This window comes from Drosophila persimilis, unplaced genomic scaffold (genome assembly GCF_003286085.1).
Source record: "Drosophila persimilis strain 14011-0111.01,24,50 unplaced genomic scaffold, DperRS2 tig00000652-arrow-arrow-pilon, whole genome shotgun sequence".
Taxonomy (NCBI): domain Eukaryota; kingdom Metazoa; phylum Arthropoda; class Insecta; order Diptera; family Drosophilidae; genus Drosophila; species Drosophila persimilis.
In genome coordinates, this window is record NW_020825329.1 from 455,098 (window position 1) to 478,279 (window position 23,182).

The window sequence follows — 23,182 nt, forward strand, 5'->3', positions numbered from 1 at the left end:
CTCAATTAAGTGAACAACTCTTTTTTGTTCACTCACTCATGAGCAACACAACACTAGTATCCACACGTGCTCGCCCATGTATATGAATTCAGTCAAAAAATATACTCAAACCAATTCACATCGCGTCTTTTTTTTTTTTTTGGGTTTTTCGAAACAAAAGAAACAAAGAAAAAAATTAGATGTTAGCAAGGATCCTGGGTAACAAATAAATTCTAAACGTTTTTGACGTATTAATCCATTTATACAACTCTATTTCATATCTATGTAATACGAGTACACCGTGCTTTTCATAGTTTTAATACATACCACCTTGTATTTTCGACATAGCTGAATTTTTATCCTGAGTGATCGGTGGCGTAGGTTTATGAGATTGGCCGGTGGCCCTGTACATTGCCATAACCCACAGGCTACACTCGTTCTCATCATCGCAAGCAAATGATATGCTATCACCCTCGCGAACAGCATTAAAGAAATAACGACCACCATTTAAATCGATGCCGAACATAAGATTAGCTATTTAAAAATAAGGGAAAATCTTATTTTCATGTACGTTTTTAGGTTTTAGTTTAAATATACCGCTAGCTGCCTCGATGTAATCTACCGTATATCCATCAAGCTGCATCATCTCAGACGGCTCTGATTTTTTCTCTTTGTAACTACACATTGCAAATGTGTACTGGGAAACTTGAACTAACACAAAATAGCGTCGCTTCCACTTTTTCCAAACAGATTTGCCAATTGCATAAAGATGCCTGAACATAAAAATATATTTAAAATCTAAGCATTAATCATTCCAAATAAGTCTTACATACCCACAATGTTTCATATTTAATGGTTTATCGAGTCTGCATGCTATTTTAATACGTATATCTTGATCTGGCAAATTCTTTGGTATAATCATACGGTGCCATTCTGGTGACTAAAAATAAAATTTTTTTATTCACGATACTACACTCAGCAACATTTATTTTGTACTTTAAATGAGACTAAAATTAGGTTGTAGACCCTGATTAGTAACTCCATTTCGGATATTTGGATTTTGCAATATACCCCCAACAGTCATTTTTAAATTTAAAAACCGCGATTCATCATTTTTTGTCGGCATCTGCAGCGCGGATAATCGACACAAAAAAGATAATAATTAAAAAAAAACATACTAAATATTTCCTAACTATTTCGTACCTTTCTTTGAACAAATATAATGATTAGTAGTCACTGAAAAACTAAAGTTTAAAAACAGGACTATACAATAAAAGATAACATTTTTAGATTGCAAAATTGAAGAAACCTTAGAAATGGTAGAAAAATTCAAGTACATGGTTATGTATGTATGTATATCCACTCTATCGACACGAATCAAAAATTCTGTGAAAGATTGAACTATTTGTTTCAATTAATTTTTGTGGATATCCGGCTGCAGATTCCAAATAAAAATTATGAAAGCACGCGGTCACAAAATCACGGTTTTTTTTTAATTTTTAAAAAAGACAATTTTTGTGTCGTTGAAAGTACATTATATAGTTGTGTCGCACGGTGTTTTTAATGCATAATTATACAGGGCTCACTTTGGATGACAGTGGAGTAGGTCTCAGGGTTACTTTCCCCAATTCTTTATCCTCTAACGCCAACATTCCAGGGTTTTCTGTATAAAGCTTCACTTTGACAACAGGTAATGGATGTGTAGTAGTAAAATCGCCTTGAGTGTCCCACCTATTTGCAATAAAATTAGATTAATTCAAATAACACAATTGCCATTTTCTCACATTGGTTTTGATGCCTCTGCTTGGTCCGTTTGAAGCTTTTCGCCATTCTCAACTTCCATCGTGCAATAAACAATACGATTAGGAGCAAGCGATTTAAGACCCTTAACTTCCATTACAATGACTTCTAGTTGAAAGGTAAGTACAACGTCTAACTTTGTTAATTGTGTAGAACCATCTTCTGAGTCGCCCTCCAGTTTAGATAGAGAGCCATGGGAGCGCAATATCAGTTTCCTTATTTTTTTTTTATAATGAAATATGGAAAAATACAAATATTTAAGATACAAATACAACAAAATACTTGCGAAAAATCTAAGCACGAAATTTAATTCTAGGTATAACTGTTATTTAGTATATATTTATATATTTAGTATAATAAATTAAATGTTTTTAGTTTTATTTCTTATTTAGAATTAGCGAATGGCGAATAAATAAATTTAAAAAATTAATTGAATATATAGAATCTTGATCAGCACTATTAACCGAATCGATATAGCCATTTCATATCATTCTTGTTTAACGCTTTAATGATATCTATATTAGATTTTATCTGATAGCTACGCCATCGTAGCCACTAAAATTTCATTTGTTCCTTCTGGCTATAATGATGATCTGGCAGATATGGCCATTCCATATGATTTGGTTGTTCTTGGTTGTTCTAGACACACAGACATGGTTACATCGCTCGACTATTAATGCTGATCAAAAATATATATACTTAATGGGGTTGAAAACGCTTTCTTCTGTATGTTACAGACATCCATTTTCCTTACAAATCTTATATATTATATACCCCTATACTCATCGAGTACCGTTTATAAAAAGGTTTTCACGAAATGATTTCCAATTCAAGTCGATCAATAATGACTTCAATTGACCGCATTCTGATTCTTGACTTAAAATTTTATCACTATATTAAAAGGTTAATAAAATAAAGCATTACTTCAGCTTTAAATATTAGGGTAATATATGTAATATACCTTACAAGTATTACTTAATATATATATTATATTATTAATTATATATATAATAAATATGTTATATTACTTAATAAATATTTGTAGTGGAAAACTTACAAAAATGACGGTGTACTGTAAGAAAATAATTTAAAGAGCAAGAGACAAATATAAAAATTACTATAATATTATAATCGAATAATTTTATTTGTAATATATTCACCTATGGTTATAGCGTTTTAACTTTTGTAGTCCATATTTACTGTCCATATTACCTTTCGATACTGGAAGTGACTCAAGATTTGCCATTAATAAATTTATAGATGACTTTAACTCCTCAATATAAAGAGACTCCATTTCTTTGAGAACAAATTTGGGCATAAGTTTACGATTTTTTTCCATTTCTCCAACCCGTTGCATTCGTCCATCCAATTCCCGACGTATTGCTGCTGCTTGTTCATCTGCCGAATCCAACTAAATTGGGTGTACACATTTTTTAGTATTTCATTTAAAAGTGAATTACAACATACCATCAAGGCGTTAAACAGAATTTGATGCTCAAATTTTTTTACAGACAATATTTGCTGAAACATGTCGTACAATTGCTCCTTAGAAAGAATTAACTCGCTGTTTAGGGACTGCTGCATGCGTGACGGTCTTTTTGAATCCTCTTCGCCACTGCCCTTTAATATAATGTCAAATTTTGCCATCCAAGAAGTTAAAACCGTTTCTTTACTCAGCCCATCTATCTCTGGTAAAGATCTTAAAATGGAAACATTAGTATAATTTTAACTTTAATATCGTTTAAGTTAAAAAAATTATTCTTTGTGTGTAATATTTTCATTGTGGGAAAAATGAAACATGAAAATTGAACATTTGAGACTGCTAAAGCAAAATCATTTTTTTATACCTCACACGTTTCTCAATATTATTGCGGAATACTTCTCGAAAATCGTGCTGCGAAGATGCTCCGGATTGAACCATTTTTAGAACACGCTCCGACTTTAAAAACACATCATGGTAACTCTGTACAGCATTTTGAAATGCCTCGTCCGCCATTATTTGTGTTTCTCCCTTAAGAAATGACTGGAAGATTTAAGAAAATCATATATTTCCAGATAAATATTATTCATTTAATATTTTGTTTAAATAAATCTGTACTAATAATAGTTTATGTATACATTTTTGTAAGAATCTTATTGTATTTTTACGTATAATTTATTTCTCACTAGTTTGTATTTATGTAATATTCATCCGCCCTGAAAGATATATATATGGGCATTTCCGCGTGTCCCGAACGTACCTTCAAACGCTTTTAATTTACAAAAAAGAAAGAAAACAAAAAAAAAAACAAATTTTTACCAAGTCTTTTTATTCAATTCAATAGCAATCTGTTAACTCCATGTTTAGTACAAAAGATGGCTTTCATCGAGTTTTAGTTTTCATAATGATAGCAATAAACATGTGGTCGCGAACGTACGCGAAATATAAGTCGATTTTGGCTTAATCTAGTAAAATAGAAAAATCTCCGAAACGGAACAGAATATTCTTAAGCAGTCATAGTGGATACATGTTCATCACTTTTCAGTTTAAACGCCTGTAAAATCTTTAAAAATATATCAATACTTGTGATTTTTTTTTCATAGATTTAGTGAGAGATTACAAATTTTTCGAAAGTCCATGTATCTACTTTTGCAGATTAGATTTTATCACATTCCGAATAAATTTTGGCATACTCTCGACGAAATTTAGTATCCATTCCCTTTGGTGCAGACTTGTACTTTTCCAATGTTTGTTATGCAGAGCCCATCGATGTTCAATGGGATTTACATCTGGGCTATTGAGCAGGGCACTGGATTAAGTGAAAACTCGAATTATTGGGACGATTTTTCATGAATTTAGTCGTGTGCTTCGGGTTACCGTCTTGCTAGAAAGTGATCTCAGATATGGGGTTGACACATTTGTCTATAAAATTTGATAAATTGGCTTCCAAAATATGAAGATAATATTCTTTCTTCATTACTCCATCGATTTTAAGCAATTGGACAACGTTCCATGAGTGGAAACTCTGCACACGATCGGCCTTACAGTGGCAGTTAACCAGAAAAAACCTGCACTATCTGTCAAAAAGTTGCTGCGCGTCTTAAATTTAGCCAGGAGCACAGAAACTGGACCACGGAGATTGTAAGAAGATAATTTGGTCAGATGATACCAAAATAAGCCGTTTTCAATGAGAACAATGTGAATACTTCTGGCACCGCTCAAATGGAAAGCTAAAAAAGCATCAAGTCAAGGAAACAATAAAGCATGGAGCCTGATGGTTTAGGGCATGTTGGAATGTATAAATAAAGTACAATCCTAATTTTAAAATAAAAAAAAAATTCAAAAATACAAATACAAAAAATAGGCCATTTCATATTTCCTTGACAACGTAGTTGTTGGATTTTAAGAGAAACTTTGAGGAAAAGATGTTATCAAGAATTATCTTTCTTATAGAACAAAATAGTAAAGGAAAACATTCCTACAAACCAAACCGACATTTTATTATATATTTACGGCTTTAAAATTGTTTAATAATTTTTTTTTTCTAGGTTTAGCTTTTATCAAAGACTATAAAATACCAAGATGTTGCATGAGCGACCAAAAAGCTGTTCTATGGCGGGTCCTAACATTAGAACCCAAAAGGCACGAGGGAGCGCGCGGGGTTTCAATTCCCTTTTCGCCTGTACTTCGTCTCTACCGCGACCCCGCTGCCCATCGGTTTCGTCTGTTCAGCAATTCTGGACTCTCGAGCCTCAGCACCGTCGAAGCGGTGGTCGCGGATCGCCGAGGTCTTTGGAGCGGCACAGTGGGACCTGTGGCCGTCTCAGCTTGCTAAATTAGTTAGTGAATATGAGTTCAATTAATATTTGCATACTGAAAAATGTTAAACTTTGAGTGCTTATATCTCCTAAACTAAAACTATCTTGAAAATTCGATTGGAAAATTCTCTATTAGATGCCTACATTAAATTTATCTAAAGCACTCATACAATTTTTTGACTATTTCGGCTGAGTCCCCACTGTGCCGCGCCAAAGACATCAGCGACCATGTTACCCTACGGTTTCGGCACGCAGACGATTCATATTTTGTTTTTGTATTCTTTCTCTCGAGACACACCGACTCGACGCTAACCGAGGCATTGACGAAGCCGAGTAGCATTTCGGAGGCGAAGGTAGCGTAAAAGAGAATTGAAGTAATAGCCCCGCGCGCCCGTACCATGAAGCGTCAAACGAAAATTGAAAAAGAATTTGTTCCTCATGCAACATTTTGGTATTGTATAGTCTTTGCTTTTATATACCCGATACTCAAAATTAATATAGGGGTATTATAGATTTTTGTGAAAATGGATGTGTGTAACGCCCAGAAGGAAGCGTTTCCGACCCCAAAAAGTATATATGTTCTTGATTAGTAGCCGAGTCGATGGAGTCATGTCTGTCTGTCCGTAAGTCCCTCTGACCGTCTTTTTTGACGCATAGTTCTGAGAGCTACAGCAACGAAATTTTGTACCCAGAATCCTGTGATATCAAACTGAATCAAGTTTGTTTAAAAATTTTGCCACGCGCTCTGCCGCCCCCACAAAGGACGAAAATCTGTGGCACTGACAACTTTAAAAATATTAGAATCCCAAAAACGCAGAATTCTATCTTCCAGACTGCAGAATCTGAATCTGAATCGGATCATTATTATAGCCAGACAGAACATTTTGAAATACACCTGTTATATAGAGATCTAACATGAGTGTGGATACCAAATTTGGTTACTCTAGCATTAATAGTCTCTGAGATTTGTGGATGCAACAGATTTTCGTCCTGTATAGGGCGAAATTTTAAGATAAACTTGTGCAGGTCCGATATCCCAGTGTGGTGTGTGGATACTAAATTTAGTTTATATTTTTATTTGGTTTGGCATAAAAAAAGTAAATATCAATTTTCGTAATAACAAAAAAAAATAGTTTTATATGTTTCAGATAGAAAATGGCTATAACAGCAAAATATATTTTGATTGGAAAAAAAAATTTCCTAAGGACAAGTTTTTGGGAAAATGAACTCTCTTAATAATTAATGCGGTTGAACTTGTGATCCTGAAGTTTATTCAGCCTACTGGGCATTGAGCCTGCCAAGTTTTGTAGAGTTAATAACTCTATCCTGTTCCATTCTGCAACGATCGCTTGTTTTAATTCCTTTAAGGTTTCGTACTGCCTTGTACAGGAGTAGACTTTTGCTGCAAAGAAGCTCCACAGATCCTCAATTGGATTTAGGTGCGGACTCATTGACTCATTGTGGGTCTCAAAATAGCCCATTGAGGCCCGGGAAACTTGAATTGGCGAATTATCCTGTTGAAATGTCTATTGATCACCATGGAAATGCTCAGCAAATGAAAAAGGTTCACTATCTATCAATTCTATATAGTATGCTTGAGCATTGGGCCAGATATTAAACATATTGGAGACTTCCCTTTAGCACTAAGGGCAGCCCATATCATAAGCGATCCATCACCATGGTTTGGCTTGTAGCAAGTTGCCCGTGGATGACGCGGGTCTCTCCAATATATTTATTATATTTTTTTTTCATCACTAAAAATTAAATTTTCTAATGCGTGAACCCAGAACTTGTTTTTCAAAAAGTACATGCGCGCATCATTATGACGGTTACTTAAGCGGAGTTTGCCCACTTTCTTTTGATATGTGAGGTGAAAATTTTCGTTCAAAATTTGGCTCACACGTTGGCTGGGGATTGATAGCCCGAGTTCTGCCTTGATTTTGTTGCAAATCATTTAGTCTTCAGTTACAAACTGCCGCAAGTGCCATTTTGTCAATTTTATTATGGTCGATACTGGGCCAAGTCGACGATTTATGCGGTAACCGTCTGGATCTATGAAACATTTTGAAATAGTATTTCGATATCGATACATTAACGAAGCTATTCGACCAGTTTTTATGCCGGCTAATTTCATTCTCTTGATCCTTCTCTGTTCTTCCTCAGAAAATTCTTTACCATTTGGCATTTTTAACTAAAATGCAATATTTTTTAAACTTTTATTGGTTTGAAGCAGAATGCTTACGTACTAAATCCTTCTGGACGTTACACACATCCATTTTCACCACAAATCTAATATACCCCTATACTCATTTTGAGTATCCGGTATAACTAGGTGACCCGCCAAACGTTGTTTTGCTATGTATATTATTTGACATGACAATTATAAGACTACTTAACAATACAGATTAAGCTCTCAGCGCAATAGAGTGTACAATATTCTGGTTAGTCTGTCTTTAGCCAGCACAAACAAACTGGATGAATGGCGACACATATAGTTGTCCGTGGGAAAAGCATGGTGTTTCCAAATCTAAGCCACATACAGACAATGCATGGCCTTGTGACTTATTGATCGTAATAGTGAATGCCAATCTAATTGGGAATGGATTGCGTTTGAATTCAATTGACACATCTGTATTAATCATAGGGATTTGTGGCAGCAACACATTTTCGCCTTGAAACTTTTCAATAAAAATGATGGCTTCAATAACCTTTCTCATTAGTTTTATAATAACTAACCGTGTGCCATTACACAGCCGTGGTGAGTTCAAGTTACGAAGCAGAATGATCAGAGATCCAACCTTCAATTGTAAATCGTGTGGAGGCATGCCTGGCAAATCTAATGAATTTAAAAACTCAATTGGATAATTCACAGTTTCGTTGGTATCACCAACTGCATCAATAGATTTCTATGACACCAAGTCCCCAGGCAACAACTGTTGTATTTTTAAATTAAACCCATTGACGTCCACATATTTTGTCTAAAATCGCTATTTCTGCCAGCCAGTTATGATTTTCCTATTGTGTGTGTATATCGGGAAATATGTGAAATATTGTGAAGAGTCCGTCTGTAATTTTATGCATCCAGTATTTTCATAAACAGCAACTTTCCCATCGCCATTTTAAGCGTACGTCGAACTTGTCTAAAGTAACTGCGCCATGCGCATACGCTCATCTGCACTGTTTTCTTGGATTTGTTCACCAGAAATTCGTATATTTATATCTCGCATGGTTCTAGACATGATCGTTTGATGACTCACATTGGCCCCTCTGCGTCTGATTGGCATTGCTCAAATATATTAAATTCTCGGGTTACAATGTTTGTAATTGAACTTCTCCGAAATGGCTTCACCGATTTTCTTGAAATTTTATGTGCTTTCGATTATAAGATTTTAGATTTTAGATGTTTTCGCTTCCCAGATGAAACGAATAATGATTTCATATTTCATTATTCAATTTAATATTTTTCATAACATTTTCTTTGAGTTTTGACGCCACATTTATATTGCATGCTATTGGCTCAGATTAACGAGATTACCTTGGTAATCGTAGTAACAATTTTCTGGGTCTTACAGGTGCTGCAACTCTAGATAGCGATGGCTTAAAACCATAGCTCGCAAATAACTGTTGACACTTTCGGCGTGTCTGATAAAAACATCTCATTGACGGACACATTGAGAAAATGGACTAAAAAGACCCGATCAAATCGGTTTTTGCTCAACTCGCTCTTCGCTCAAGCAAAGACCGATTTTTTCACTTCTCTATTGTTCCTGTTCTTCACTGAGCATCTTGCCGCGAGCAAACGAACAAAGTGTCTTTAGCATATGTATGCGTGCTTGTACGTGTGATGCTTATGGCAACTATCAATTTTTGTGAATTCTATACGGTTTGACTATTGGAGCTTAAAATGAATCGTGAAAAGCAAAACGAAAATGTTCGTTTGCCAATTTTGCAAAGAAATATACATATTACAATACAATAGCCCAAAAGATGCGGAAAACATGAATAAATAAACATATACACGAAAAAAAACTAAAACTCTTTACTCAGACACTTTTTTGGGTCTGCTCATCTAAAGACACTTTTGCTGTGAGCGCTTGACCAAAGTGTCTCTCTAAGTTGTTATTGTGAGACACGATCGTGTGTCGGGCTCACCCGAAAACCCGAAACACATAACACAAGCGAAGAGAAACTGTTCACGCCAGCAGCAAATGATTGCCGCGCACTGTGCCAACTCCGTGCGCTCCGGTCCCAACTCGCTCTCGCGCGCTCGGAGGGGCGCTCGGAAGATCTACACGATCCACAATCCACGATCCACACGGCGCTCACCGCAGCATAAAGCATAGAACATAAGGCTTAGAGTTTAGTTAAGATTTCACCTCCGTTTCAACTGGTCGACCCAATACAAATACACACACCTACATATATATATATATATATATATATATACCACGAAACCCATCGGCCTTTCTTTTCTTGCGACGGCTACTAGGAGTCACTGGACCATCAATCTCGTCGTGGAAACATCGATCTGCTCCCTACAAACATAACTTACAGGTAAAACGTATCATACCGAACTACCGTATACCGTATCATAAACTAAATTGTATATACAAATTCATTCATTACCTGGAATCGTTGGGTAATTATCTCTAATTGTTGTTTCGTAATTTTTGGTTGCCGTTTTGTCATATCCGTAGGCTGTTTAGCATTAAACGGATACGAAATACATCGTGATATAAATACGTACAGCTGAATTCGGCGTTTGCGTTCTTCCTCCTCGCGTTCATGTTTATCCTAACAAAAAAGTGGTTAATTCTTAATTAATGATGGAAATAAAATAACTTTAACTTATCGGCAAAAATTTAGTTTTGGATGTGAAAAGTAACGACATTTAATTTAATTTTTGTTTCCGTTGGGTAAAACTGACCGAAAAAGCATTACAAACGTGTGGTTTTAAAAATAATTTGTTTCTAAGGATATGACTATGGTGTAAAAACAAATTAGTATAAAATTTGTTTGAAATGGATAAAGCGACAACAAAACATAAAAATTAAAGAAATCGGATAACATTTGGGAAAACCTCATGCTGGAGTAGTCTAAAATGCATGAAATTTCAGATTGCGACTTATGGAGCTCCTTTTGCGATACAAATTAAAATAATCTTTACAGGTGTAAAAAAAAAAAAAATATTTTAGAGGAAGTTTTTTTACTTAAATGTACTTTAATGTACACTTACATGTGGGTCTCCTGTTTCAGGCTTATCGCTGTTAACAGATGGTGATGGTGACACAGGTCGTGGCAGTGAGTTGGCCCTCGACGATCCGATGCTCTGATTTAATGTTTCTTGCGAAACACCACTAGATGATGATAGCAACAAATGATTATTACTTTGTATTACCTCCTGGAATTGAGCATCCACTGATGACCAAACACGGGTAATGCTGTTACTGTACTGTGACTGAGTCATATTCCCAGTTATATAGGATACATCAGTCACACCCCTAGCAGCCAAACTTTTCTGATCGGAGAAGCTTGTGTGCAGGTATGGCTCTTCAATAGTGAACTTTTTATGTGGATTGTTTATTTGTTTCTGCTGATGATGGTGACTGTGATAAGGAGATAATGTTGCTTGTTGTCTTTGCAGATGACCTGACGAGCTTAACTGCTGTATTATTATTCTATTTTTTCCAGAGATGTGCTGCTTGTAACTGGATTTACATTCACCAAATGAGCTAACAAACTGACTGTCATTCACATTTTAAATATACATTGGCAATGGAATGGTATGTTCATGGATTGTTTTTTCACGCAATATTATTTCATAACCATACATACGTTTATATTTAAAGCCAATTTTGTTCCATTACACCATTCACTCGATTTAGTTCATGAAAATTTTTTTACGCAGACGTTTAAGTGCAGTCATCAGTCATGTTCATGTCAATTCGCAAAATTGTATGCCTTTTGATGGCATCTATCAATGCCTAATTGATACGTTTAAGCTGTATTTTGTATCGTAATTGTAAAGTTAAAGAATTAAAAGAACTGTTTTTGTTTTAGAAAGCCCGACGTTATCTGTATCTTGAAAATTTGTATCAATCTAGCTATCAATTTGATAAAAAGCTAGGTTGACATATTCAAGTTATGCCAAAAAAGTAAAATGAGTCCTAGTATTCAGACAAGATACATTTTTCTCTAGCGAAACCAGGCATGACCGTTAAGAAACATGTTCATTCCATTTCTGTCCCGCCATATTAGCCATATTAGCTTATTTAAGGCTAATCAATTCTTCAAGATCGGGGGTGCCACAGAGGTCTATTCCAACCGATATCCAATTGAGTTGGAATTCTAGAAGGCAAAGCGGGAACTCTCGGTTGGTTTGGTCATATAAAGTGTAACAGTTTGGAAAGATTACACAGCCCCACAAAAACAAAAGTTCCATGCGCGTCTGACCAGAGTACCATACTCCCATGTATTTTGGTGAGCTGGACAAGCGAATCTGAAGTCAGAAAAAAAAAACCTGACGTGATGAATCAAATCTGACCTTGGATTCACGTTCAGCGTACCAAAATATGGTAAGAATTTCTGATTTATCTTGTTCAGCATAATTTAAAAAGCTCTAGTCAAATCTCTACTAGAATTGTCATTCATATCCGGTGAGTACCGGGTATAAAAAATTAAATAAACATTTGAACTCCGAAAAAAGTGTCCGAAAAATGAAATTTCCCAAGATCCTGTATCACCTGCAGAGTCAAAAAGTCAAGAGTTTTCTTTGGTACCCCAGCTTAATTTATAGACACAAATTTGTGTTAGCAAAATGCATACGAACCTGGGAATGCCGTTGTTTGGAACCTCAAGGTTACCCCCTTCGGCGCGATTACCATGTACTTGGTCATTTTTTGATGGGCCTGGGACCATTGCCCCCCCGACACCAACATTTCCAACATCAGTTCGATTTACAACAGCAATGGCATTAGATGCCCTATGGTTTCCATCAAAATCACCGTTAGATCCAGATACGGGAATGTTAGATCCAACCGCGGGACTTGAAGTACCACTTGCTACAGTAATGCCTCCCGCAGACTTAGGCGGTACTGCAAGACGGCTTTTAGTTGACACATTTACTATGGGATCTTCTTCGCCCTCTTCCTCACTAGAACTAGGATCAATCATGATAGATACGAAAGGAAGCCGTTGAGTCAGGCGTTGTACTCAAACCTGTAATTTAGTTTACAAAAAATATATTTAACTGTTATTTGGATCGGCATAAGATTATTAGGTTATTATCGAAGGTGCATAGAGTCCCTAATATTTTTTTCAGGTGCGATTGGCGTCATAATTTCTTATTCTACATTAGCGGTATTCACGTACCATCAAATTTGTACTTTCACGGTTTTAGTAAGCCAAAGTTTGTGAACAATATTTCAAAAATGGTATGTGCATGTATGTGTATGTATGAAGACATCTTCACAGAAATTACGACAGGTGGAAGTGGATGTGTGAAACACCCAGAAGGAAGCGTTTCCGACCCCATAATGTATATATGTTCTTGATCAGCATCGAACATAGTATGTTTAGAAAGGCGCTTGCCGCGACTCACAAAGTTCCCGCTCCTTTAATATGGTTTTTTCATTTTTTATTGAATGTATACAAAAATAAACCAATCCGATAATACGGATTCTTGATAATCATGTAGACAAATTTTTTTTGTTCACGGTTTTCCCGTTTTATCTTCGATTCGGCAGTCGTGGACTTCAAACATACTCTTTTAGTTTAATATAAAATTAATGTGCATATGTGACAGACTCTATCTGCTGTATGGCTTTATCAACTCGATGTTTGAGAAAAAATTTATATGTTATATACATATGTACATATATTCATGAGTGTTGGAAAAAGAGTACCGGGACTAATTAGCACATGAGTCATATTTTGTTTACACATGTTCTTATTTTATCCTGTGTCTCTATGCAGCATTTTTATTTATATTCATTAATGAAAGTATGCTTTTGTTTTTCCAAAACCCATATTAGTATTTTATATTTTTAGTAACAAAATAAAACAACGGTACAAATCATATGATTTGTTGTATATAACACACATATATACACGTTAATATATGGATATGTTGGGTCACCCTTAGACGCGACCTGTCAAACAATTTTCAATTCAGAAATGGTTCGATATTTTTAAAATCTTACATCTGAACGCTATTCACTGATTGGGGTTCACGTGCTAAAAAATTATGTTAGTTCAAGTACATTATGTATACATTGTTTGTAAGTATTTAACGATTAATAGCAAGGGCGAATATGGTGGTAAGGCACACACCCTTCACGATATGCTAGTGTCAACATGTAATTTTCACTTCATGAATTATGATTGTAGATATATATATTTCAGTCAAATATTAACAAAAGATTTAAATATTAAACAAGTTCGCATTTAGTATATTCAATCACCGTACATATCAAATTTAAAAAAACGAAGACGTTCTTTTTGCAAGGTATATTATTTGAACGGAGAAATTTTTTTATATTTTGTGTTACAACGGCACATAGTAAAGTTCCATGGAAAAATATCGATACCTTCATTTTACACTAAATTAGAAATATAAGGTGTTCTTGAAACAGATTTATATTTCTCATTGTTAAGATAAATCAATATTGTGGTGATATATTTTAATTATATAATTTAAATTTGTATAAAATAGTAAAGTTTTGAAGTAATATATTTTTAAATAAAATTGAGAATTTTTTTTTGTTGAGCTACTTAGATTTTTTAGCTGCGTATGCTTGCGATCTATTTAATAAAAGTCGATGATTGTTCGATTTAATACGATTTATTGTGGAGGATGGTAAATATACATATATACTGTGATACAGAGTGAAAGGGATAGAGAAAGGTTTGAGTTCGGTTTGCGACGAGAGCACGACAATTCTGTTCAATGATTAGCTCGATTCAAGAAGGGCCAGTAGAGAAGACGAAATAAAGAAAGAAATACGCGAGAAAACGGCTGCATAGGCTGCTGCCGTGCGGATTCATATAGATATGTAGATTACAATGTGGTACACTGTTTGGGCATTGCAAACAACAAACAATAAAAGACGCCATCTTTACTGACGCACCACGGGCTATAATCTATGGATTATTGTTTAATATTCGGCTGCGTAGCCCAACAGTTTTTGTGTCTTAAGTATGTATATGATAATACTCTGAAATATTAATTAAAAGATGTAGTTAAATTTGCATAACCAAGAAACACTAACCTTGAACAATGAAAACACTTACCCATAATGATTCTGATTTCATAACCTCATCGTTATTAAATTTTCAACTCTCCTGCCATTCACATATATTACAAACAATATGAAATTTAAAATTGATTTTTAGATACTCCCAGTTCACATGAGTCTTCTCAGTTCTGTTTTATTTTGCTACTTTATCTACTTTACTAAATTGACGAAACAAAAAAATATCGATCTAATCGATGGGACGATATTTGACAGTACTGTACTGCACAACAGCATTGTTGCCGGTGCCCTCTATGAAATATTTTTTTTGTGTCTTCACTAAATTAATCGAATCCAGCAATCTTTACGTATTTTTGGCTGAAAATTATGTATACAAACGTAACTCGAAAGAAACGATATTAATTAATTATATTAATTAAAACAATATTACTACTAAATTTGCCAAATAAGCATCGCAAACTCTTTAATTCAATAGCGCTTGTTATCCCGTGTTTTTTTTTTGCAAATGTCACTTGTTTGTCTATATGTACGTGTATGGAATGGAATGTATTTAAAATATTCGGAATGTACATGCATTGGGTGATATATCCAAGCTGTAACTATATTCTTCGGGACTGCGAAGCCAAGACAGGACTCAATACTTTGCAGACTTTTTTGCATTTGGGACCACTCATGATGGATACATAAAATGATTGGTTTCTTTGTAGGTATGAATACTTATACTTACATATGTTTCAAGTAATAAGAAAAAGAATACTAATTTTAGGCTAAACTGAATAATTATATTTAGTTTTCTCCTATTTTAGTGCACACTCAGTAAATATATATATGGAGTCTGGATCTAACTTCATTCCCGGCATAGTTTAAGACACGATCAACTGGCTGAAGAATTTTTTGTAAATTTAGATGCTGAATGAGAATGATTAGACGCCACAGAGAAGACTTTCAGTAAAAAAAGTTAGAGCTGCAATAGATAAGGTTCCAAAAACCTTTCTAATGAAAATTGTTAACCGAGACGTCAACAAACAACAACATAAGAAAGCAATCACATCTTAAAGATGTCAAATGCTCTTTAATACTGCATTACCATGAAAATCTTATAAACGAGTCACTATCTTAAGGTCCGACATAGAAAACTGTCTCCTGTGGTTAAAATAGGGACTCTCCAGAAGTTTTATATATCTCCTACCACTTTAACAAAGTAATCAAATTTTTGAAAAATCCTTTTATTTCAATCAATATATTCAGCAAAAAGTTCAGATGCGAAGGGTACGTCGACTTCGAACCTAACCCAAGATAATCCCCAATTGCCGTTCCTCAAATTTTTCAAGAAACGTCACCTTTGCCCATTTGATCTCAAAGTAAGAATTTATATATTTGCTATATGTAATGCAGATGAAGAAATGAATATTGATTTATCAAACAACACGTTCCGCAAAAAATGTTGAACTCGTTCCAATTCCATCAAAAATGGCTTGTTGCTGTAAAACAAACAATTTGAATGCAGTAAAATGGTATAGATGTAACCCCTTACTTCAAAACTATTTCGTGGCTAATACCACTAAAACAGTTCTGGAGCATACAGCAGTAAGAAACTACTAATGTCAATATTGAATGAAGCAAATCCGTTAAATACCATATCTTTAACATCGCAACAAGGTATAGTTTTTTTTTACATTTTCCTGTCAATGTCTTAAGAGAGACAATTTCTTTGTATGCTGGAAGCTAAGCCCCGAAATATGAAAATTTAATGTCAGCACTATTAAATAGTAAAAATAGCAAACAACGAAAAATTTGAAACTTTAACTGTGTATCCATCTTCCACACAGTAGGACCGAAAAAGTCGTTCCATTTCTGTATTCAAATATCTTCTGTGGGACTTAGTCCACTAAAAATCATAACACATACAGGCTGAAAAATAATAACGGAAAATCTGATAAAAATTATTTAAATAAAAATATATTCGTAACTATGGTTGGAACACAACAAAAAAGTAATCATATTCAATTATCTGGAACAAATGCAATCCGTGATGATAATACTTTTCCCGGGAAAAGCGACGTAAAAGCAGCGCCCGTTGTAGCGAAAATCGGTAAAGCATCTTCACCTGCAATATCAATATCTACACCTCAGACCAAAATCAAGATGATCAATAAAAATTCCACCCAGGCTGGCATCACTCATACCAATTCACATAATTTAAGCCATCACTCTTGTCACGGAAACATGGTGCAATATTTTAGTAGTAGCTATGGATCACCGGGAATGTTTCATGATAATAAAAAAGAATTGCAACCCACAGAGAAGCTCGAAAACCATTCTGGAGATGGCAAAAATGTACAACGTAGTTTAATTTCAGATGGATGCGAAAATTCCGGAACCATTCAAGGTGACTATATATGAGCTTATTTATTATCGAACGGGTAAAAAATATATTTAATAATATATTTCAGCAATCTCTCTGCCTGTTACAACAGTCTCGTCAAAAACCGATTTCATTTCCAGCTTTATTTCAAAAGATTTGCCTTCTTGCAGGGGTGCTATTCCATCCACTTATAAATTACAATCGGAATCAGATTCCCTCGACCTATTGAAGGAAAAATCTCAACCAGTTGTAGAAAACGACGCTTTCACCTTTCATGAGCAGATCATCATGTCTGGCCAACAAAAGAGCGCATTGCAAGAAAAACCAAAAGTACTGGTTGTTTCCCCGCAACAAGTTATGATATTGTACATGCATAAATTAACTCCATATGAGCGTACTGAAATACTAGCGTATCCACAGATTTATTTCATTGGTGCCAATGCAAAAAAACGCCCAGGAGTGTACGGACCAAACAATTCTGATTATGATAATGAACAAGGGGCTTATATTCATATACCCCACGATCACGTAGCGTATCGATACGAAATGCTCAAGATAATTGGCAAGGGAAGCTTCGGCCAGGTGATAAAGGCCTATGATCATAAGACTCACGAGCATGTAGCATTAAAAATAGTGCGCAATGAGAAGCGGTTTCATCGGCAAGCACAAGAGGAAATTCGAATTCTTCATCATTTACGTCGTCACGATAAATATAATACTATGAATATCATACACATGTTTGACTACTTTACATTTCGAAATCACACTTGCATCACATTCGAGCTTCTCAGCATTAACCTTTATGAATTGATTAAGAAAAATGGATTTAAGGGCTTCAGCCTACAGCTTGTGCGAAAATTTGCACATTCGCTACTCCAATGCTTGGATGCGCTATACAAAAATGAGATTATACATTGTGATATGAAACCAGAAAATGTGCTTTTAAAACAACAAGGTCGTTCTGGTATTAAGGTAAGAATATATATGTATACAATATATTTTAAATCAATTAAGAAGTCGTACGTACATACTATAAGTCAATATATTTATGCACTAGCGGTATTCTCGTATCTTTAAAAAGTGTGTTGTACATACACTCCGATTTGACGGTCAGAAGGAGACGTGGAAAACCCTCAAATCGAGTTAATTCAAAAGGCACTGATGATAATGATCCAATCGCATTAAATTCGCAACGTACTATCAGTGGTACAGTATCAGGTATCATGTTTTTAAGTTCCGGTGAACGCCTATGGTACATTTCATACAGTTATCGATATAAACCATCAGTGTACCCTTTATCAAGAAAATGTATTGTACTATTTTTTCCGCTCCTTTTCTACTGAAAACAATGGATATGCATACTTATCATTATCAGGTAGGCTCCGTTTTTTACTTTCGCGGATTACGTTTTCAGCCAAAACGTTTCGTTTTAAGGTGTTGTTGTTGTTGTTAGGTTAAAATAAAATTATTTATAAAGAAAGCAAAAGTTAAATTACCCTGATATAGGTGTCAAGTTTATGTTAATGAATCAATAAGTCATCTATTTATTTCCTTTTGCGTAAAAAGGCGTTGTATAAAAAGACGTTTCGTTTTGAAAACGAATAAATCTTGCGGAATGTGAAAACGAGAGACCCAATTTATGTGTATTCAAAAGTAAATTGGAAAACTTTTGTGAATGTGAAAAACGGAACCTGGCTGATTGTTACGTTTTTATAGTTCGTATTTCGGATTGAGAATGGAGACAGAGTTAGTTTTTACTTGAACAGAGACACTTCATTTGTAAAAGAATTTGTATGTTGTTATAAAAAACTCAGAGTCAAGACTATCTATTTCCAATATATACTGCAATACAAGTCAACCTATTTAATATCCATTTGTTATAATATGTATATGTATATGTATATATTGATTAGCAGTCGATATAGTCATGGAGATACCAGTGTTTTTTGTACAGGATCCAGTCATATCACACTGCCACAACTCCCTCCAAAAGTGGACCATGTTACGATCGGATCAATACTTAAGGAATGAAGAAAACGATTTCACTTGTCTGACTCCACTTTCTTGCTCGATATCTTCAATCTGCATGGACGGTGCGGTATAGCAACAGCCAGAATATTTTTCATTATGTGGGAAGAGGATAGGTGTCCAGAAATATATTATAAAAGATACATAAATCATACGATTACATACATATGTATATTCAAACTGGTGGGGTAGTAGAGTTCTGCGGTATGTGTGCCGCGACTACCAACGTAATAGCTGGTTTTATCTGTACGAATTTTTTCACAAATGAATTCACCTGTTAGGAATTAATACTTAACAATGCCAACACAATAATTTACGTCTACATCTACAAGAACTCGATTTATAATTTTATATTTCTAAAAGGTTATTGACTTTGGTTCGTCATGCTTTGAAAATCAACGCATATATACATATATACAATCACGATTTTACCGTGCCCCTGAGGTTATTTTGGGAGCAAAATATGGCAGAGCTATTGACATGTGGTCCTTGGGTTGCATTCTGGCAGAACTACTATCGGGTCACGCACTGTTTCCGGGTGAAAACGAAAGCGATCAACTTGCCTGTATTATTGAAGTTCTCGGCATGCCCAATAAAACGTTACTAGCCACCTCAAAGCGATCCAAAACGTTCTTTAGCCCAAAAGGTTATCCACGTTATTGCACTGTACGCACCATGTCTGATGGAATGGTTGTGTTAATTGGGGGCCAGTCGCGCCGAGGAAAGCCACGAGGTCCCCCATGCTCAAAAAGCCTTTCTAAAGCACTGGATGGATGCAAGGATCCGCTATTTCTCAACTTTATTCGTGGTTGTCTGGAATGGGATGCAGATAAACGCTTAACTCCATCGGAGGCTCTTAAACATCCGTGGCTTCGCCGTCGTCTTCCCAGACCACCAAGTAGCTCAAGCGGTTGTGGTGTTTTAAACGGAGCTAATGTCAGTGGTGATCAATCACCGGTAACAGGTAGGTAGTTAGCTGACTAAAATTTGTTTGACCATTTTTCGTCTGGACGTGTTTTTATTTATATTTTCAGGACTAAATATAACTTCTGCAAATGAAACGACTGCATCTGCAAGCTCTGCTATATCTGCCTCATTAACAATGGAAAGAGAGAACAGCAATTGTAGTGGTCGTGTAAACCATGGCGGAATTTCTGAAGAAGAATTTAAAAGTACCATAAGTCTCAACGGCTCGGACGGATCGTTACCAGCGCCAGCTGCTGCTTTCTTAACAGCCGACCTTTTGGCGGATAGTTTTAAAAATACTACTGTTATATCGCCACATTTGTCGTCGTTAACCCATTCAGCTGATTCCAGTTGCGTTAGTGGTCTCAGTACAGTCGCTCGGAGTGTTGTTACTTCCAGACATCCACCGTCATCATTATCGTATTTGCCGCACATGAACAATAATGGAACTGAACGTAATATTAAAGTAAATAATACATTGAAAGCAAACTAATTCTGTAATATTTTTCAGGTTTATCTAGCTTTTCTGCCTCGTTAAACAGCTCTGCCAACTCATTGACGCAATTGGAACCGGTCATAAACTTAGATGTATTCTCCGTATATTCAGCTTCAACCACACCTAATTTAACAGCAACCGATATAGGTTTGGTTTCAGATTCTGTTACGGAAGATATGGACATGACAGCTTCGTCCTCTTTTGTTAATCTCAGTAACACCTGCGTAATGGATAAGTCCAGTGGTATCAATGAAAATAAAAACTTTTCACAGCACGCCCATAATTTTAAAGTATCTTCCAAAGATATGTAGCTAATTGTTTGACGATATACAGATTTTTGCCATCTAAGGGATTAGAAGCACTACTAATTGTTGTTATCTGATTTATTAACAACACTGCCATAGATGTTATAAGCTGAATACGTCTATATAGTTGGCCCTGATTTGCATTGTATTGGCACTTGCTTTAAATTACACATGCAGCATAGATCTCAAGAAAATATCAAAATTATGCATTTGAATTACAGACAAGTAAAAAATATTGCCAATTTTTCTTTTAAACTTACTTAACATTTAAAATATATTAGTGTTGAAAATATACAAACTAATTAAAAATGTATAGTACGAGTTTTTAATCAAGGCAGTGAACTTTGTTAACTATTGTTTGTAGTAAGATATCATTAATGATCGTTTTTATACCTTTTTCAGAGTGTAATATAAATTGGATCATATTATATATTTGCAATTCACAGAAGGAAGCATTTCCGACGTTTATTTATATTATATTTATTAAAATGACGAGCTGAGTCTTTTGTTTCTGAAGATATTCCAACTCAACGCTACTGGTTGCAGTTTAAAATCTTCTACATATTTATTTATTTTACAATATTTAGAAAGTGTAACTCAAAATCGAATCAAATTATCATAAATCTAATAGAAATTCAAATTCAAAAAGCGAACGTAAGCGCTTTTGGCTCTAAATTGATAAATATAGCCATTACTTTCATGCATTTTAAAATTTTGTACACGTTCTGTTTCTGTATTAAAGTGCCATTAAACATTTTTTTTACACACAAAGTCAATTTATTATACATATTTCATAACGTTTAATTATTATTTGTCTGAGACGTAAAAACGTTTGTAAATTATCTTCACGTCACTAAAAAATATCTCAAATCAATAGCAGAGATAAAATCTTTTTTTAACTTTCTTCATTTTATCTAATTTCTATATTAAAAAATTACATTGTTATTAAAACTATTTCATAACATTGTACACATTTTTTCCCATGACCATTTAAAAAAAAAAAGTTAGTTGTTCATTATTGATTTTAATTAATACACCTTTGTTCTACACAAAGTCAGTTTACAAATTTAATATATATTTCATAACGTTCAATTATTATTTGTGCAATACTACGGAAACTGAAGGTAATAACCTTTTGTTAATTATCTTCAAGTTTCTAAATAAATACCTAAAATAAATAAGATAGTTTGAATCTTTTTGTATTAGCTTCATTATAAAATAATTGATTTGTGAAATTTTTTAAAATTAGTTAAACAACATTGTCAATATAATGCTTACGTCAGGTTTTTCGTTAGAATGTGTAGATCGTTAGAGATCTTTCTCATGACTTTATAACGAATACTAAGTTAAGTCAATTCAAATCCATTATAATTGGCACTTTCTGATGGTATTTATTAAATAAAAAACCTAAATTACAACGAGTGTATGCAGCTGAGCGTGAAAATTGTTGTAAACCACATATAGTGCTACCGATGATTCAACAATATTAATGTACTTAATTGCCTGAAAATAGTAATTACCACATAACATTACCATATAGTGGTTTTAATATGTGTGCGTGCACACATTCATCGTATATCAAATATGAAGACGAATGTATTACTTTATTTGTAGAAGCTTAAGCAAATTTGAAGGTAGATATGGCAAAAATGTTGATTTTAAATAATACTAGTTCCTATCTGTAACCGGCAAAGTCTACATCGAAATCTACTACCCCATGCAAATTAAAAACATATTTAATGTAAAAAAGAATAACAAGTTTTTATAGTTTATTTTTTAAGTTCAGTATTTTAATAGGTTAAGAAAATCTTGGCACAAAACTTAAAACATGAAGTACTACGACATTACAATAGCTAATAAACCGTTTACGATTAAATGTATCTATTTAAGAAATTATATATACATATATATGAATGATGCATATTTTATTATAGTCTTTTAAATAACAGGAATGATCTAGGTTAGGTTAGGTTAAAGCGGTAGCCGGGAGGGGGGGGGATAAGAGCCTCCCGCCCCCAAGCTCACTTGGACCTATAAACAGGTCCGTTGTGTTGCCGCATGGGCATGTGCCCCTTCGCGTTGCCCGAACCGTGAGAGCATACTACTGCGGGTTAAGGGCAGTCCCATCCGGTGGCTTGGATGTATTTGGACAAGGTCCCTGGTTTGATTACGGATAGGTCCGAAATGTCCG

The 23,182-nt window shown here is 34.7% G+C and overlaps 2 protein-coding genes across 8 annotated transcripts in view; one reads left to right on the forward strand and one right to left on the reverse strand.

The window, feature by feature from the left end:
• Positions 1–13,880, reverse strand: part of LOC6602551 (calcium-dependent secretion activator) — a 40,959-nt gene extending 27,079 nt beyond the window's left edge. For 2 of the 5 annotated variants that reach the window (XM_026990953.1, XM_026990951.1), the window contains exons 1-13: positions 13,779–13,880; positions 12,407–12,795; positions 10,814–10,934; positions 10,204–10,371; positions 3,627–3,802; positions 3,247–3,478; positions 2,940–3,190; positions 2,837–2,851; positions 1,764–1,994; positions 1,566–1,710; positions 813–919; positions 577–752; positions 307–513 (exon numbers count right to left, since the gene is read on the reverse strand). In XM_026990953.1, the coding sequence (XP_026846754.1) occupies positions 307–513; positions 577–752; positions 813–919; positions 1,566–1,710; positions 1,764–1,994; positions 2,837–2,851; positions 2,940–3,190; positions 3,247–3,478; positions 3,627–3,802; positions 10,204–10,371; positions 10,814–10,934; positions 12,407–12,750 (2,173 nt within the window). In that variant the 5' untranslated portion in view covers positions 12,751–12,795; positions 13,779–13,880. Of the gene's footprint in view, positions 1–306; positions 514–576; positions 753–812; positions 920–1,565; positions 1,711–1,763; positions 1,995–2,836; positions 2,852–2,939; positions 3,191–3,246; positions 3,479–3,626; positions 3,803–10,203; positions 10,372–10,813; positions 10,935–12,406; positions 12,796–13,778 lie in introns of those variants that run through there. The other 3 variants (XM_026990952.1, XM_026990955.1, XM_026990954.1) reach the window with 2 other exon arrangements.
• Positions 13,881–15,357: 1,477 nt separating this feature from the next.
• LOC6602549 (putative dual specificity tyrosine-phosphorylation-regulated kinase 3 homolog) lies at positions 15,358–21,241 on the forward strand. Of its 3 annotated transcripts, XM_026990994.1 has the most exons (7): positions 15,361–15,538; positions 15,622–16,192; positions 17,001–17,220; positions 17,285–18,168; positions 19,588–20,188; positions 20,259–20,645; positions 20,702–21,241. In XM_026990994.1, the coding sequence occupies exons 3-7, from the start codon at positions 17,058–17,060 to the stop codon at positions 20,995–20,997; spliced, it is 2,331 nt and encodes a 776-aa protein (XP_026846795.1). In that variant the 5' UTR covers positions 15,361–15,538; positions 15,622–16,192; positions 17,001–17,057; the 3' UTR covers positions 20,998–21,241. The 3 variants fall into 3 exon arrangements, with proteins under 3 accessions (XP_002027589.2, XP_026846794.1, XP_026846795.1); XM_002027553.2 differs by having other exon boundaries at positions 15,358–15,538; positions 15,622–17,220; XM_026990993.1 differs by having other exon boundaries at positions 15,358–15,538; positions 15,638–17,220.
• Positions 21,242–23,182: the final 1,941 nt, after the last annotated feature.

Excerpts from the sequence above, each read along its gene's own strand:
- LOC6602549 (XM_002027553.2), top strand. The coding sequence starts at position 16,803 with ATGGTTGGAACACAACAAAAAAGTAATCATATTCAATTATCTGGAACA. Across the intron at positions 17,221-17,284 it reads AAATTCCGGAACCATTCAAG|CAATCTCTCTGCCTGTTACA; the intron begins GTGACTATATAT and ends AATATATTTCAG. Across the intron at positions 20,646-20,701 it reads GAACAATAATGGAACTGAAC|GTTTATCTAGCTTTTCTGCC; the intron begins GTAATATTAAAG and ends AATATTTTTCAG.